This window comes from Cololabis saira, chromosome 18 (genome assembly GCF_033807715.1).
Source record: "Cololabis saira isolate AMF1-May2022 chromosome 18, fColSai1.1, whole genome shotgun sequence".
NCBI lineage: Eukaryota > Metazoa > Chordata > Actinopteri > Beloniformes > Belonidae > Cololabis > Cololabis saira.
In genome coordinates, this window is record NC_084604.1 from 26,321,078 (window position 1) to 26,335,534 (window position 14,457).

General features: G+C 40.9%; 1 protein-coding gene across 1 annotated transcript; it reads right to left on the reverse strand.

The window, feature by feature from the left end:
* Window positions 1–539: 539 nt before the first annotated feature.
* On the reverse strand, window positions 540–14,136 carry chrna2b (cholinergic receptor, nicotinic, alpha 2b (neuronal)). The gene is made up of 6 exons (XM_061707264.1): window positions 14,011–14,136; window positions 7,334–7,485; window positions 6,097–6,141; window positions 5,844–5,953; window positions 3,087–4,254; window positions 540–1,743 (listed from the first exon to the last, which is right to left on the reverse strand). Exons 1-6 carry the CDS (start codon window positions 14,075–14,077, stop codon window positions 1,618–1,620), a joined length of 1,668 nt encoding a protein of 555 aa, XP_061563248.1. The 5' UTR covers window positions 14,078–14,136; the 3' UTR covers window positions 540–1,617.
* Window positions 14,137–14,457: the final 321 nt, after the last annotated feature.

Consider the following 14,457-nt stretch of genomic DNA (forward strand, 5'->3'; position numbering starts at 1 on the left):
GACTGACCTTTACTTACCTTTGTACTTTACATCATGTTCTTTACTTATGTCACGGTGCTCAAGCTGCATATGTGAGGGATGCAGGTAAAGAATGAATTCCTATACAATATTTTTACTCTAAATATACGTTCACTCAGCACCTATGATATAAAGTTCACATCAGTTGAGCAGAGTTATGACTCTTTTCAGACTAAAAACAATGTAAAAAAAAAAAAAGAGCCAACCCTCAATTCTATGATTTGTAAATCCCTTAAATCCTCCAAAAATTATACAATTCCACTGGTTATTTGTAATTGTGTAAAAAGCAGTAGCATCAGTGAATTTATTTTAGTTCTTTTAAAAAAAGAAAAAAACCCTCTAAAGACGGTAAACTGAGTGTGTTGAACAGAGGTGTGGAAGCACGTCCAGTGCTGTGTTGTTTCCACTCCACTGTGAGTGGCAAAAACTTTTCTAAGGCTCTTCAGGAGAGTATTTATTACATCATATGAAAGATAAATGTAATTGCAGCAACACTGCCAGAAAAAAAAAAGGTTGCACAAATACATTTTTTTTTTTTGGTACGAATAAGCAATGTTAGTGGAGGATTTGTAACTGTGACAGGATGCGTTTTCTCTGGGAGGGGGAGGGAGGACATACTGTAGCTTTTGATGTTTTATTCAAATATCAACAGACTTGAACACCATGTAGAAATTGCTTACTTTAACGAAGAAATCTGTCTTCAGTGCTTCATATTTACACAGACTTTAAACAGCTTCTAACTCACTCAGTCCTGGATAAAACAGGCTAATGTGGAGTCTGATCTTAACTCAAGAATGTGGTTTATTCAGTGAAGGAAAGGCTAGGACGCAGCTTGTTTTCTTCTACAAAATTCCAGTCACGGCCATCCAGAGTCCATAAATCAGGATGCTTTTTTGACTTTTAACTTTCTTTTTAAACTCATATATTGGTACCCTTTCTGCAATATATAAAAAAACGAAAAGTATTGACTTACAATTTATGAAAAATAGCTTGAATTTTAGCGTATAGTGAAATATTTCTGGTAACACGATGGGAACTCAATTTTGGTCACATAATTTGGTGTTAGAGCGGCACCACAGCTTCTCACATCACACAAACGTGATTAGAAGATTATATAATTAACATTAGTAGGTTAACAGGGTCAGAACTACACTTTCCAGCTTTAACTAACCCTTCCAACATTAACGCGTTGAATCCGAAGGCCTTGATGAGGGAGAACAGATCGTGGCATTTGTTGACCACCATGCTGATTGGATAAATCTGCTAATGTCAGCTTGTTAATAGTTAACGTGCTAATGTTAGCATTCAGGTTAAATACCGCTTGAGCAACATTACACGTGAGACTGCTGGTACATCTGAGGCTAGATCCTTCTCCCACGGATGAGAGATGTGTCCAGTCTTCACAGCACAGTATGACAATCTGCAGGAGATACTAAAAAATGTTGCTACAAAAAATAAACCTTTTTATGAATGAGTGGTAAGAATGTAAAAATAGCTCGGTTGTGTTTCATTTCCAGTTTTTGAGGCCACATAGGTTGTACCGTGTTACACAAACATGAGTCATGTTTCCAGTTTTGAAGTAGACTTCAGCTACATTTTTTAAATCATGCCAGAGAGCCACGGCGGCAGGAAGAGACCTATTGTTCCAAGCAGGCAAACGATGATGAACATCCAAAGGAAGATGCGGTCAATCACCATGGCAACATACTTCCAGTCTTCTTTCACCTGTGTAGTAAGACAAACAGAGAAGGTTCAAATAAAGAAGAAAATAATAAGAGCTAAAGTGATGTGCTACAGACCGTGATTTAAAGAAGACACGATGAAACATCTAGGCCAGCTTCCAACTTGTCATAACCTATAATATACCCAGTATTCAGGCTGTCTAGCCGTCTGTTTAGGTGCACGATTATGTTTGAAAGAGCAGTCGTACCAGGAACCTCCAAAGATTTTTTTTTCTTGAAACAACTTTCTGGTTTTTCAAACTTTGATTGCATCTGCAGAGCGGCCCGCTAAACTCCACACACAGATCAATCCAGCCCATAACTCCCCCTATGTGAAGTAAACCCCGCCCCGTCAAACCATCTCAAAAGGAAACATCCTCCAGTTGCCTCTGTGGCCATGGCACGTTATTGGCAGTAATGTCTGACCTGATCAGGAACAAACCAATAACAGCTAAGTGATTGTAGAGCGTGAAAGTGCAGTTCATGCACTGTATGTGCTTTACTATCGCTGCAGTGGTTCTCTTTAGTATGTAACAGACCACCTTCAAAGTTCTTACACTCACTGTTTCAGGTGTATCTAACAAAGCAGCTGGTGAGTGTATGTGTACGGTATTTATTTACACAGCTGTATTGATTGGGTACAGTATCAGAGGTGGACTGGTCAGTTCTATGAAGGTAATACTTCAAGGAGTAGCACACCATCCTCGATACTTAAGGTTTTGCAGTTGGTGCTCACATACTCCAAACTACACTCCAAACTACATTTTGGCAAAAATGAGGACGCATTAATAGTGCTATAGCATGCAAATGCCAATTTGGAAAATGGCCCAGGTCTGAAAATATCCAACAGGGAGTTGTTTCAAGTTTTTAGGGTGCTGTTAGGTCATAACAGCAGCACGGAGCAGAACCAGAAGCTGCAGCGGGATTTCTAAAATAGCTCCGACCTAGTTTCTTGTTTACACCATAAAATATTCACATAAATTGATGGAAAAGCGCGTAAAATCGTTCATATAACATAAAAAAGCTGCTGATCAGCTATGAATTCTGACGGACAGTCAGATCTCTCCATGGTGATGAGGTCTGTTTTAGTTATAGAGCTCTTACTGGCAGGTAATGGTTTCCATGGCGACCTGAAATGCACTGAAAGTTTGTCTCAAGCAGCTGCTATTTAAAAAGTAACGTAACTCTGAATAAAACGTCTCAAATGCCACAGTGCGAGCCACAAGGCATCCCTGCACCGTTTGGTGTAACATTTGTGTGCACTGATGCGTTTTTCTAATTCAGTAGTGATGGAAATAAATCTGCCGTTCTGCATCTGTAGTGTAATTTCACTGAATCCATGCTTACACTGAAGTCAGCATCCTCGGCTCTCAGGTGGTCTGCGATGTAGTGCACCCCTTCCAATGCACGTATAACGCTTGGTGAGAGGAGGAATGATGACTCTGACACTGAACTGTCAGCTCTGGTTGGCCGCTGAGTACAGTTAAGTCTGTGTCCACTGGACTGTCTGTTGGACACCGCAGCCCCCTCCTGCCGGGTCTGGCTGTTCTGTGGGGTCTTTTGCTGCGGTGGAGGAGTCGTTCCTGGAGGTCGAGGTGACGGAGGACGGAAGGAGAAGTATGATGTCAAGGTCCCTAGCTCTAAATCCTCGTAACAGCTTCTCTCGGCATCCTCCAGCACGGTCCCGTCTCTCAGCCAGGTAGACGAGGTGCTGATGTAGTTGCCGGATTTGCACCCGGCCATTCGCAGGTGCCTCCGCTCCACCGCCGCTTCCTGCTGGAGCAGCCAAAGCCTGCGACGCCTGCCATCGGGCGCGGGCCTGCGCATGAACAGCCACCGAGGGATCAAGTCCAGGAACACAGAGTGGACCCAGCGGGGCATCTTGTGGGTGCTGGGAGAGCGATGGTGCACATTTAGCACAAATACAGTGATGACGATGGACAAGGTGACAAAAATCATAGTGAAGAGGAGGTACTCGCCTATGAGAGGGATGACGAGGGATGTGGATGGTATGATCTCTGTGATGAGCAGAAGGAAGACAGTGAGGGACAAGAGCACAGAGATGCAAAGAGTGATCTTCTCACCACAGTCTGAGGGCAGGTAGAAAACCAAAACAGTGAGGCAAGAGATCAACAAGCAGGGGATGATGAGGTTGATGGTGTAAAACAAAGGAAGCCTTCGGATGATGAAGAAGTAGGTGATGTCTGGGTAGATCTCATGGCAGCAGTCATATTTCTTTGTGTTGTATGTTCCCACAGCGTTGATGATGGCCCATTCACCGCTCTCCCAGTAGTTGTTGAGATCCACGGTGTTTTCAATTCGCTCCAGGTCAATCTTGGCTTTGTCGTAGGTCCAGGAGCCAAATTTCATTTTACAGTTCTGTTGATCGAAAGGGAAAAAGGTGACGTCGATGCTGCAGGAGCTCTTGTAAATGGCGGGTGGGACCCAGCGGACTTTGCCCGTGTAGAAAAGGTGAGCTTTAGTCATGTGGGTCACAGCAAATTCTCCGTCAGCACTGGAGAAGGAACAGATGCAATGTTAGAGAGGAGAACATAGGAGGTGACAGCTCAGTTTCCACATTTCTGGGAGGAAAGATTGCTTTAGGGTCAATTTTAAACTCAAGGGTTTAATTAAATCTCTCCTTCATGTATTGCTTTAATGGTGACAACGTTACTGAAGACGACATTTTTTAATTTCAGGTACAGAGTGTGAATAGACAGGCTCGATGGAGCAGAGCTGCATCATTAACAAGCTCAGTTCAAGGGGGTGTCTTACAATTAACGGATTTTAAAATGAATGGTCAAGCAAGTTATTTCATACTGAAGCAATGTGTATATATCAGGAGAAATGTAAAATGTAAAATCAAATAAAGTTTCAGATATGTTACGGTCTAAAACGTGACCATTTGAATGTGACAGGTTTGAACGTGGAAGGGTGCAGGACATGATTCTGTCACTAGATGGCAGCAACGTCACACAACATCCGGTTATCAGGCCGCTCCGTCACAAGAAAATCTTGTTGCTTACTGAAAGGTCTTAGGACAGTTTTCATCTTTTCAACAGGAAAGAAAAATGCTTGACCGGATTGTTAAAACTCATGTTCATTAGAGTAGAACGGAGAGTCTATTTATTCTAAGTAATTGGTTATCTAAAGCAGGTTGGTTGTATTCAGCTGTGAATAATTGTTGGTTTTCTCTGTAACAATAAAACATCTGTGTATTTTGAACTGTTGTTGAACAAATCAACCAGTTTGGTGTTTTTTTCAGTGTTTATTATATATTGACATTCACCCTTAATTTAGTCTTTAACAGCTTTTTAATTCATGTTTTTTGTATATGTATAGATACATTTCGTTATTCTATTGTATAAAACTTGATAGTTATACAGTATGGGCTGTTGCAGGGGTTTCAGACATGTAACAAATGTATCAAATATGATCCATCAAGCTTTAAGGGGTCATACTTAACATTCTAAAAACTCAAGTGTAGGATTTTAAAGCAGCTGTACATATCATGAAACATGCTTTTTTTTTAAAAGATTATCTGTAAAGATTTTGACCTTAAAGGAATACCTCAGAGCTAAAAAAGCCCTATTACTCCTAGACAGTGAAGAGTGCAAACGTTTGTTGGGGAGAAAAACCGAGTGAGTCAAAAAGGTTTTCAGTGAGAAATGAGCATGCGTTTGCTCTTAGCACAGGAGACAATCAGATTACATCTAAATAAACTGCTATTTCAAGCCTGTGACACAAAGCTTGCACATATTTAGTACTTGTACACACACAATGTTAGCATTACCTTTGATTTGTCTTTAACGACTCTTTTCACGTTCTTACTTCAGCAGAATTAAATTTTTTAGTCTTCTCAGAAACATTATACAACCTTTTTCTTTCACCTCCTGCGTATTTACTACCCTCTGGGGATATATTTACTACATGTATACCACCTGCACAGGAGGTAACGCAGGTCTATTGTTTGAAAAGGATGAGCTGCAGATTTTTTCATTCTGGTGAAAACTTAAAACAGGTACCGATATAATCAAGATAATCACAGGAGAAAAAAAAACAGGTTTGCTTTTGACTCTTTATTTTCTAAACTCTTCAACTCACTTATTGTAGAGGACAATATCTGGTACCCAAATGAGCTCTGAGGGAACTCTGATGGATGTCACGTTGTCAAAGTCAGATGGTCTCCAGCGAAGTTTGTAGTCATTCCACTCCTGTGGAGAGCAAATACGTTTGTTTTTTAATGCTTTCCTTGATGTAGTCATCATACAAATGAGCTGTTATCTGTACATCATGACATTTTACCAAAGATAAAAGAAACAGACCATAATAAAATGAAGGTGGCACATTTTCTCACCTGCTTGAGCCACACATTTGTTGTCATCATTTGGTTCTTTTCATCCTAACAGACAGAAACAGGAAGAGAGTGATGGACATTTCAGTACTACTTTATGGATCCCTGAAGGGAAATTAAATAGCTATAAGTAGGGATGGGCGATAAGATATGATGATATTAGATCATGACCGACCAATCATAGCATATTAGAATCAGAATTACGGGCAGTGACGCACTTTCCTACCCGCCTCCTTGTTTGTGTGTGTAGCACATGAAGAGTGATGGCTGAAGCCAAACGGAGTTGTTCGCAAAAAAAATGTACACCTCAATTATATGGAGTTGTTTTGGATTTTCGGCAAGTCATGAATTTCAATCAAATGTAATATACAAAGTGTGCGCAAAAACTGTTCGCACATTGGGTGGTAACACGACAAATCCCTTTAATCCCCTGAAGAGGAAGCACCCCAAACAGTATGCTGAGAGCCAAACAGCGAGGGGCCCGGTGGCTCCCCAGGCCGAGGCAGCAACAGCGTGGGACCAAAACAGACAACATAAACAGGCATTTGACAATTCAACCAAGCGATGGAAAGAGGTAACAGCTTCTGTTACCTTTTATCTGACAAAGGATATGTTACCTTTCAAGACGGTATAAATTAAGGGTTCAAACACCAGCTTAAAGTAGCTGACCTGCGGTAGGAGCTGCCCAGCTGTAAATACTTTTCCAGCACTGCCATGCGACGTCTCTACTCTAAATGCAGAGAAAAGATTGAAGCAAAGTTCAGAAGGTCTAAATTGTCTGTTTTTCTTTTTTTAATTTAAATATTTATAAAAATCGAGTGTAAAAAGGATAAAACAAAGCGTTTTTTTTGCCATTTTTGTAGTATCTGCATACAGAAGTTCTCCAATTGAGCATGATAATCCAACAGTTAAGTTAAAAAAAAAAAAAACTTTCTACACTAAAGCCCCAGTCCATTTCTTGACTAAAAAAAAAAAAAATGCTTCCCTGCATCACTGAATGTGACAAAATGGGCTTTGGGTTAGAAATTGCGTAGAATCGCTTACTCTACCTTTAAAGCAACAACAACCCGCAAACCTTATCAAGAATTGAATCAAATGACGATTAGATGCCTTAAAAGTGAAAGAGACAATATACTAGTAAGGGTCACTGCGTGAAATATTTACTACAATAAGAATGATTTTGTTAGAAATCATACTGAAGCAGCAAGTTGACCGGCTGCCGAGTCTGTCCGTGACTCACCACATCGATGAGCTGTGCGATGGACAGTCCGAACTTGACGATGACCACATCCGAGATGTTCGGCACAGGTCTTGACCACTTGTTGTAACCAGAAAACAGCGCCTTGAAGAGCTCATCTTCAGCGTGGGAGTGGGTCTTCTCATGACACAGTGCTGTGGACAGAATAGTTTTTTTTTATTTGAAGTTTCTCCACATTTTAAAGTTTAACAACTATTATATTAGCAACTATAATAGCTCACATGAGCAAAAGACTTTCGAATCAGCATTGGATATGTTTTCATGCACACTTTTCAGGTAGATCCAGGGTTTCATTGATGTGTTGCATTCTGATTTTATTTGCAAGTTACACAGCGTAACTTGTGTTGTATCTAAAGACAACCGGACCGGGCGATCTGGACGGACCGCTCAGACTGCAGACACAAGAACCAGATATCAGGGTGCTCTGGAGCTGCACTCACCAGCTCGCAGAGGTGATCAGTGACATCTTTAACCTCTCCTTGGCAGATACTACCGTACTACTGTACCAACCAAGCTGAAAACCACCAACATCTAAACAGACCAACAGATCAATCACACCCACACTTAAGTGCTGCACAGGACATGTCAAACACTCAAGACCTTTATGCATTCTGGGAAAACAATATTCAAAAGCGAAAACAGTTATTCACTCCCTCTACTCTACTGCACACTATTTGTATTCCGTCCAATTTTGTGCAAAAGGAGTTTCTTCTGTATATCCGTTGGTGCTGCCCTTTGAAAATTAAAGCTGAATGCAAAGAAAGCAGACTCATTATTTGTATCAAAAAGGAAAAACATTAGGATGGCTGGGTAGGCTGGTGAGATGCACCGAATGGCTGCGATGTGTCAGCAGCAACCTGCGACTAAACATCTGAGAGACAAAAGAGCTGCTTATAAACTGGAGACGACATCAGTTAGAGCTTCTTACTGGGAAAAAAGGGGGGAGAGGAGATGAAGAGCGCGTCACGCTTTAAGTTCCTGGCATCCGTGTGAGTAAGGACTGGCACTGGACTGTTAATTCTCCTGCTCCGGTGAGAAAACACAAACACTGAGAATCCTCAGCAAATACTATCAGTTTCTCAGAACGCTGTCCAGGACCCTTAAAAACCCACACTTCAAGTCTCAGGAGGAGGTTCAGCCTAATACCCACTCCCATCACGTTTGTCTACATCAGGCACTTCAATTTGTTTCTTTTTTATGACATTTTGACTTTGATATACCAATATATTCAGTGAATAGTATGGGATTCTCATTTTCATGAGAAACATCACATTTTCATTTTCTGTAAAGTATTCAGTCCAATCTAACAGTTAAGTGGAAGAGTACTCAATATTCAGGGATTATATTGATGTCCTCTCACCCTTACCCCTCTAAACCTCTCTTAACAAATAGTATAAATCTGGCTGGCGTGATATTGGAGCTTTTTGGAGTGAAGGTAAGAGCTGGAAAGATGCCGCGTCTTATCGCAGAAAGGAACGTTAAGCATCTAAGACTGTTCTTGTTAAAGGCCCATCGACTTTTCCACATCTTAGCAAATCTTTTTGATCTCTTGATCTGAGCCCCCTGTTGCAAATCTCTGGAGCTGAGCAGGTGGAGACGGAGGAAGTATCCCCTCTCCCTGGAGAACACCCTTTCAACTGCTACAATCTCTGAGGTGTTGTCACGATGGCGCGTGTGCGGCTACGCTCGAGGGGGTGGCTTAATTATGTTGATTATAAATATGTAGTCTAGACAGGTTCAAGCTTAGTCGTTGTGTTATTGCAGTGCACAGTGAAAAGCACGGGAACAGACAGGAATCCTGTCACTTGGGGGTTTCTGCTTCCACCTTCATCAATTACACACATCATTAGTTGCATGTGTTAAGTGGAGGTGAGCTGTTTCTCACTAGTGAAGGGTGTTAATTGCTGAGCGGCCTGTCAGGCTGCGTTACAGGTGATGCATTAAACAATTAACTGTCAGTTTTTGCTTGAAGTAGAGGGCTGAAGTAGTTTGTGTTTTCACATTGGTACTCGTTATATCCTGAGTTATTTAAAAAGCAATTATACTGTATGTTTCAGCGGTGCAGCCCTACGTGTATTAAGCATGGTTTATGTCTTCTATGGAAACATTATAAACATACACTCATATACTACACTCATATTTTGTATTAGTCTACAGTCAGTAGCTGGTTAGATTTGCCTTCACCCAGACAAAATGAAGAAATTCCACCACTTAAAGCGTTTAAAAATTAAGTGGTTGATTTAATAGCATTAAATTTCATCACCAAATTGCTGATACAATCTATTCCACCTATTCCAAAAAAGTTCGGAATCTGTCAAATCTGAATAAAAACAGAAGGCAATTCTTTGCAAATCCATATCTTATTGACAACTGAAGAAAGTATATCAAATGTTGAGACATTTCACAATTTCATGACAAATATACATGAATATGCCTGCAGCAACAGATCTCAAAAAAGTTAGGATAAAGTCAGCAAAAGGCTGTAAAAGTAAGTAACACTAAAAAGAAACACCTTATGGGACACTGTGCAGCAAAATAATTGTAATGAATTTTTAAGTGTGGTGACATGATTTGTATATTGAGAGCATCAAAGAAAGGCAAAATTTCAAAAGTAAAGATGGGCAGAGAGTCATCAATCTGCAAAAAACTGACTACAAGGTGCCAAAAAATGTCAGATCAATATTCTGGTATAAACATTTGAAGTCTTTGAGCATCTCATCACCTACAGCACATAACATCATACAGAATTAGGAAAAATCTCTGTGTGCATGAACAAGACTGAAAATCACAAGAAGACTTCAATCCTCAGGCCCATGATGCAGTCTATTTCCTCTTTAATGGAAACCACTGCGCTCAGGAATAAAACCCAGAAATCCCAGTTTAAGAAGACAGTTAGCATAGATACACAAATACAAATACAAGCTCTGTCATTATTTAATCAAGTCACATGTGAGCATGATCCAAAAATGCTGCAGTTTTCAAACCTCTTTTGAAATGGACTGAGTCAAAGTGGTAAACTATTATCTGATCAGACAAATCAAAATTTTAAGTTATTTTTGGACAACAGGGACCTCCAAACTAAAGAGAAAAAGGGACCATCTCACTTGTCATCACCGCTTAGTTCAAAAGCATACGCGTTTGACGGCATAAGGGTAAATTAGTGTCTATGGAATGAGCAACTTGTATATCTGAAGAGACAACATTAAACCGTATATACAGGTCTTAGAGCATGAGAAGTTGCATGTCAAACCATTCATCTCAAGAATAATGTATCATTTCTGCTAATCCATATTATTATTTAGATCCTGAATAAAAGGAAATATGTCTTATTGTCACAGAATCAAAAGATGGTAACATGTTAACAATTTTGAAGTACAACACCAAAAGACTAAAATCCTTATCTAAAAGGTCTATTGAGATGCCATTGGGTTAACATGCGACCAAAGCTCTGCTTCACCTGCAGCTCTGTCAAATAGTGAAGGCTATAATGCAACCCAACGAACTGTGTCGCCATCAAGGACCAAGAAAGCCGACTTTCATCTGGCAACAGTCACGCTTGCTTAGCCGGGGCCACATCATCATCAGCTGCCCGTGACTGAGCTGGAGTTCAGATTACCGGGTCTTCACAACCTGCAGCTGTTGGACAGACAATAACCAGGTATGAGAACGTCAGTGTTTCAGGGAGCCTGGGATACATTTTGAAATGATTTGAAAGGAGAGGGTTTACTGCATCGCTTAGCTTTACCAGAATAAAAGGATTGGACCAAATGAAGATGCATGTCTCAAAAAAGGTCTCTTTAGAGGCGAGTTCTGCCTTGTGGTGGTTTTTATATATTTATTTGAGAAGTATTTGGAGAGAACACCCTTGAGAGGTGGTAATTAGTTAGTTAGCTAAGTTGCCCAAGGTAGACTTGGACTCATCTTCTGTCATCAAGCTCTAATTTCAGTCTGGCAGACAAGGATGCTCCAGAGACTTCTTATCCGATCACTCGACAGCCAGGACGGAGCATGTCCGTCTGTCTGTGCATCTGGAGAGGAACAGATGTGAGGCTTGACAAAAGGCTCTGGGGTACCATAGATCAAAGCTTCCTGTCAGCAGAGTCTTGAAATGAAATGACACCTCCAACATCCAGCACCCTGGACTGAGAATGCTGGCCGGGGGCCAAGCCTCTTGGCGGGCTGAATAAAACACTGACCGGTTTGGATGATCGAGTCAGCAGCTTCTTCAGCCAGAGGCACTCTTGGTGAAATTGGACGGCCAAGTACTTACTGTAAAGAGTTCCCTGAAAACAACATGCAACACTTTAATTTTTGGATGGGGTGGGGGTCAAGACTCGAGACATTAAGCTTTTTTCAGTCTCTTAAACACTTGGTTGGAGAATTTTTTCTGAAGCTATTTTTTTTTCTTTTTTTTGGTTATTTTTTACCTCAAATTCTCTTAATACAACAATATGGAACAATGAAATGCTCTCCTGTCAAAACAAAAACTATGAATCACCTCTGGAAGCAGCAGGACTCTAAAAAACACCATCCAATCCCTGTGAGTGAGACACCGTAGCAAAGTCACGGGACCGCTGGCTTGTTTCTTTTTCTTCAACGAACTGGCTTTGCCCATCCTGGTGTTTTGGTGTGGCTCCAGAGGCAGGTGGCAAGGAAGGGGGTTGTACATTGTATTTTAATCATATTTACAGTTTTGATCTGAATCATTTGATTTCAGATCGATGACAGCTTTGAGGGGGGGGGGTGATTTTTACCAGAATTTATAAAAGCATTAAATGTATTTATAATAAGATTGATTAACAGTCGGTTCAGCCAATGGCCAGCTACTATTACTTCCTCATCCGTAATTGTCAGGCTATCGTGCTTAGCGAAGCAACCAGTCGTTTGTATTAACCCAGCGTCGGCAAAAGGTCATTTTTTATTTCACAGCCAAGAACAAATGTTAAATAGTTTGCTGTAAACATCTGACGGCAGCTCTGGAGAAATTTCAGTGAGGATCCACCGAAGAATCTGGTAGTGAAAGTTAACTTTGACTGACATACAGTGGGCGTGTTCTCAACAAGCATCCCAAGCAACATGGCTGGATTCAAAAGTGTTCTTCAGAAACCGATGCGGTCACATGACCAAATACTTTCTCCATTGTTTTTTACATTCTGTTAATCCTCACCTGGCCAGCCATACATGTTGACTTCATGAAATGTATTTCGTGAAGCGGCTCCTCTGCCGCTCCTCTCAGTCGGACATTTCAAATCAGTACAGGATGTACCGAGCCAATCGCAACAGGCAAAGGCATTTACATGATGTTTCACACAAGAGCCACAATTCAGAACCACCTACGATGCCTGGAGGACTGCAAATAAGACTTTGAATAAAATAGTTTTAAATAACTGACAACGGTCATTGATTGTTGCTTTTATGTCCCTGTGCACCATTATGGATGCCTTTTGTTGATTCTAGTTTGGTTGTCACTCTGCCTGCGTCACATGCTTCATTTCTCTGACTGGTTGTTTGTCCATCAGACGGTGCCCAGAGGCAATTTCTTCTGCGTCAACTGGAAATAAAATCCAGACCAACCAGATGAATTGTTTGTATAAAAGAAGAAAATAAATATGAGTTCTGGGCAGGCTATGTTTTTCAAACATCTCCAAATCAAACCAGAATGCCAGGTGAACAAATGCAAGATAAAGGATTACTCTGTACTTCAGATAAAAAAGAGAGAGGGAAAGGAACAAAGATTTTGTTTTGAAACCCTTCAAACTCCCTATGTGACAGAGATGAGTTTAACACTCAATTTAACATGGTTTTGCAAACTATTTCTTTGTGCATACAAGTTCCGAATTTATCTGCATTCATGTAAAGTCAAGCAAAGTCAAACTGTGATGGGACACTCTTTATGTCTACAGAGCATTATGTTCTTGTAAAATACCCATTTTTTACCTGTGGCTAGACATAAATACAGATTTATTTATTTTAGACAAAAATGAGAATACTTATTGTGGAAACACTCCCCATAAAATAATCAGGAACAGATCAGCGTCCACTAGCATCGTCTGAGCATGTAAGTCCATGACTAACTGTTCAGTCACCCACAATTATGTTATTTATTTTCTCTACGAGTGGAAATAAAATTTATGCATGTATTTCATGAGCTGGGGGTATCAAATATACACAAAAATCTCCCAAATTCCCATTCTGAACCAAGTTGTATTTAGGAACTTACACATGGTGAGATGAGAAACAGGTGATCCACTTACCAGGAACAATTGATTATTTATTATCTGTTATAAGTCTTTGGATCATCGATCATGTTGTATAACTTTGGTACTCAAAATGTTGAGCGAGGCCAGAAGCTGTGAACCCAGCACCTGTCATGTTTTACTGGGCAGGGCTCCTCTGGAGGTCAAATAAGTGAAATATGTTTGGACATTTGTGTCAACTGTGAAGCGAAATCTTGTGACGCGTTCAAGTAAACGTAATGATTGTGAGAATTGCGAAACACCCAGCAGAGAACATTGAAATAAAAGGTTATCAGTCATATTCTCTGAAGTAAATCATTGTTAAATATATATTTTTGCTTCACACAAGAAACAATTATTTTTGTTGGTGTTTTCGAGTTGTAGCCTACGAAAAAAAAAAAAAAGAAAAACAGAAGTGCTTACCTGAGTGGCTCAGAAGAAGCGCCCAGACGATGTTAGTCCCCATAAAGAACAAGTGGTTGTGTGGCATTTTGTACTGTAGTCCAAAAGATAAATCCAACTTGGTGAGAGAGCAGCGTAGAGCAGGACCTGCTCTGTCCAGGCGCTGTCTTGGAGCGACGGCGTGTGAGAGCTGTCATCTTCCAGCTGAGAGCCATTTCAGGACAGCGTCCCCCGTTAAGTCTGAATTATGGTTCCGCGTTAAATCGACGTAGAGCCTACGCCGTAGGGTACGGCGCACGCTGCGCGTCGCCGCGTACCCTCCGCCGTAGGCTCTGCGTTGGTGTAACGCGGAACCATAAATCAGCCTTTACTGTCACAACATCTGGGCACGTTTCAGGGGGCGTGGACTGGGGGGGAGTTTGCCGTCGTTTCTCTTTAAGGTCAACGCTGTTAAAGTGTCACTTTCCT

What these genes read in the sequence shown, in the direction of transcription:
- chrna2b (XM_061707264.1), bottom strand. Translation starts at nt 14,077, where the DNA reads ATGCCACACAACCACTTGTTCTTTATGGGGACTAACATCGTCTGGGCG. An exon ending in GATATTGTCCTCTACAATAA is followed by an intron (nt 4,255 to 5,843) that starts GTGAGTTGAAGA and finishes TTCCTTCTCCAG; the next exon opens with TGCTGACGGAGAATTTGCTG. An exon ending in CCGAGGATGCTGACTTCAGT is followed by an intron (nt 1,744 to 3,086) that starts GTAAGCATGGAT and finishes CTTACTACACAG; the next exon opens with GTGAAAGAAGACTGGAAGTA.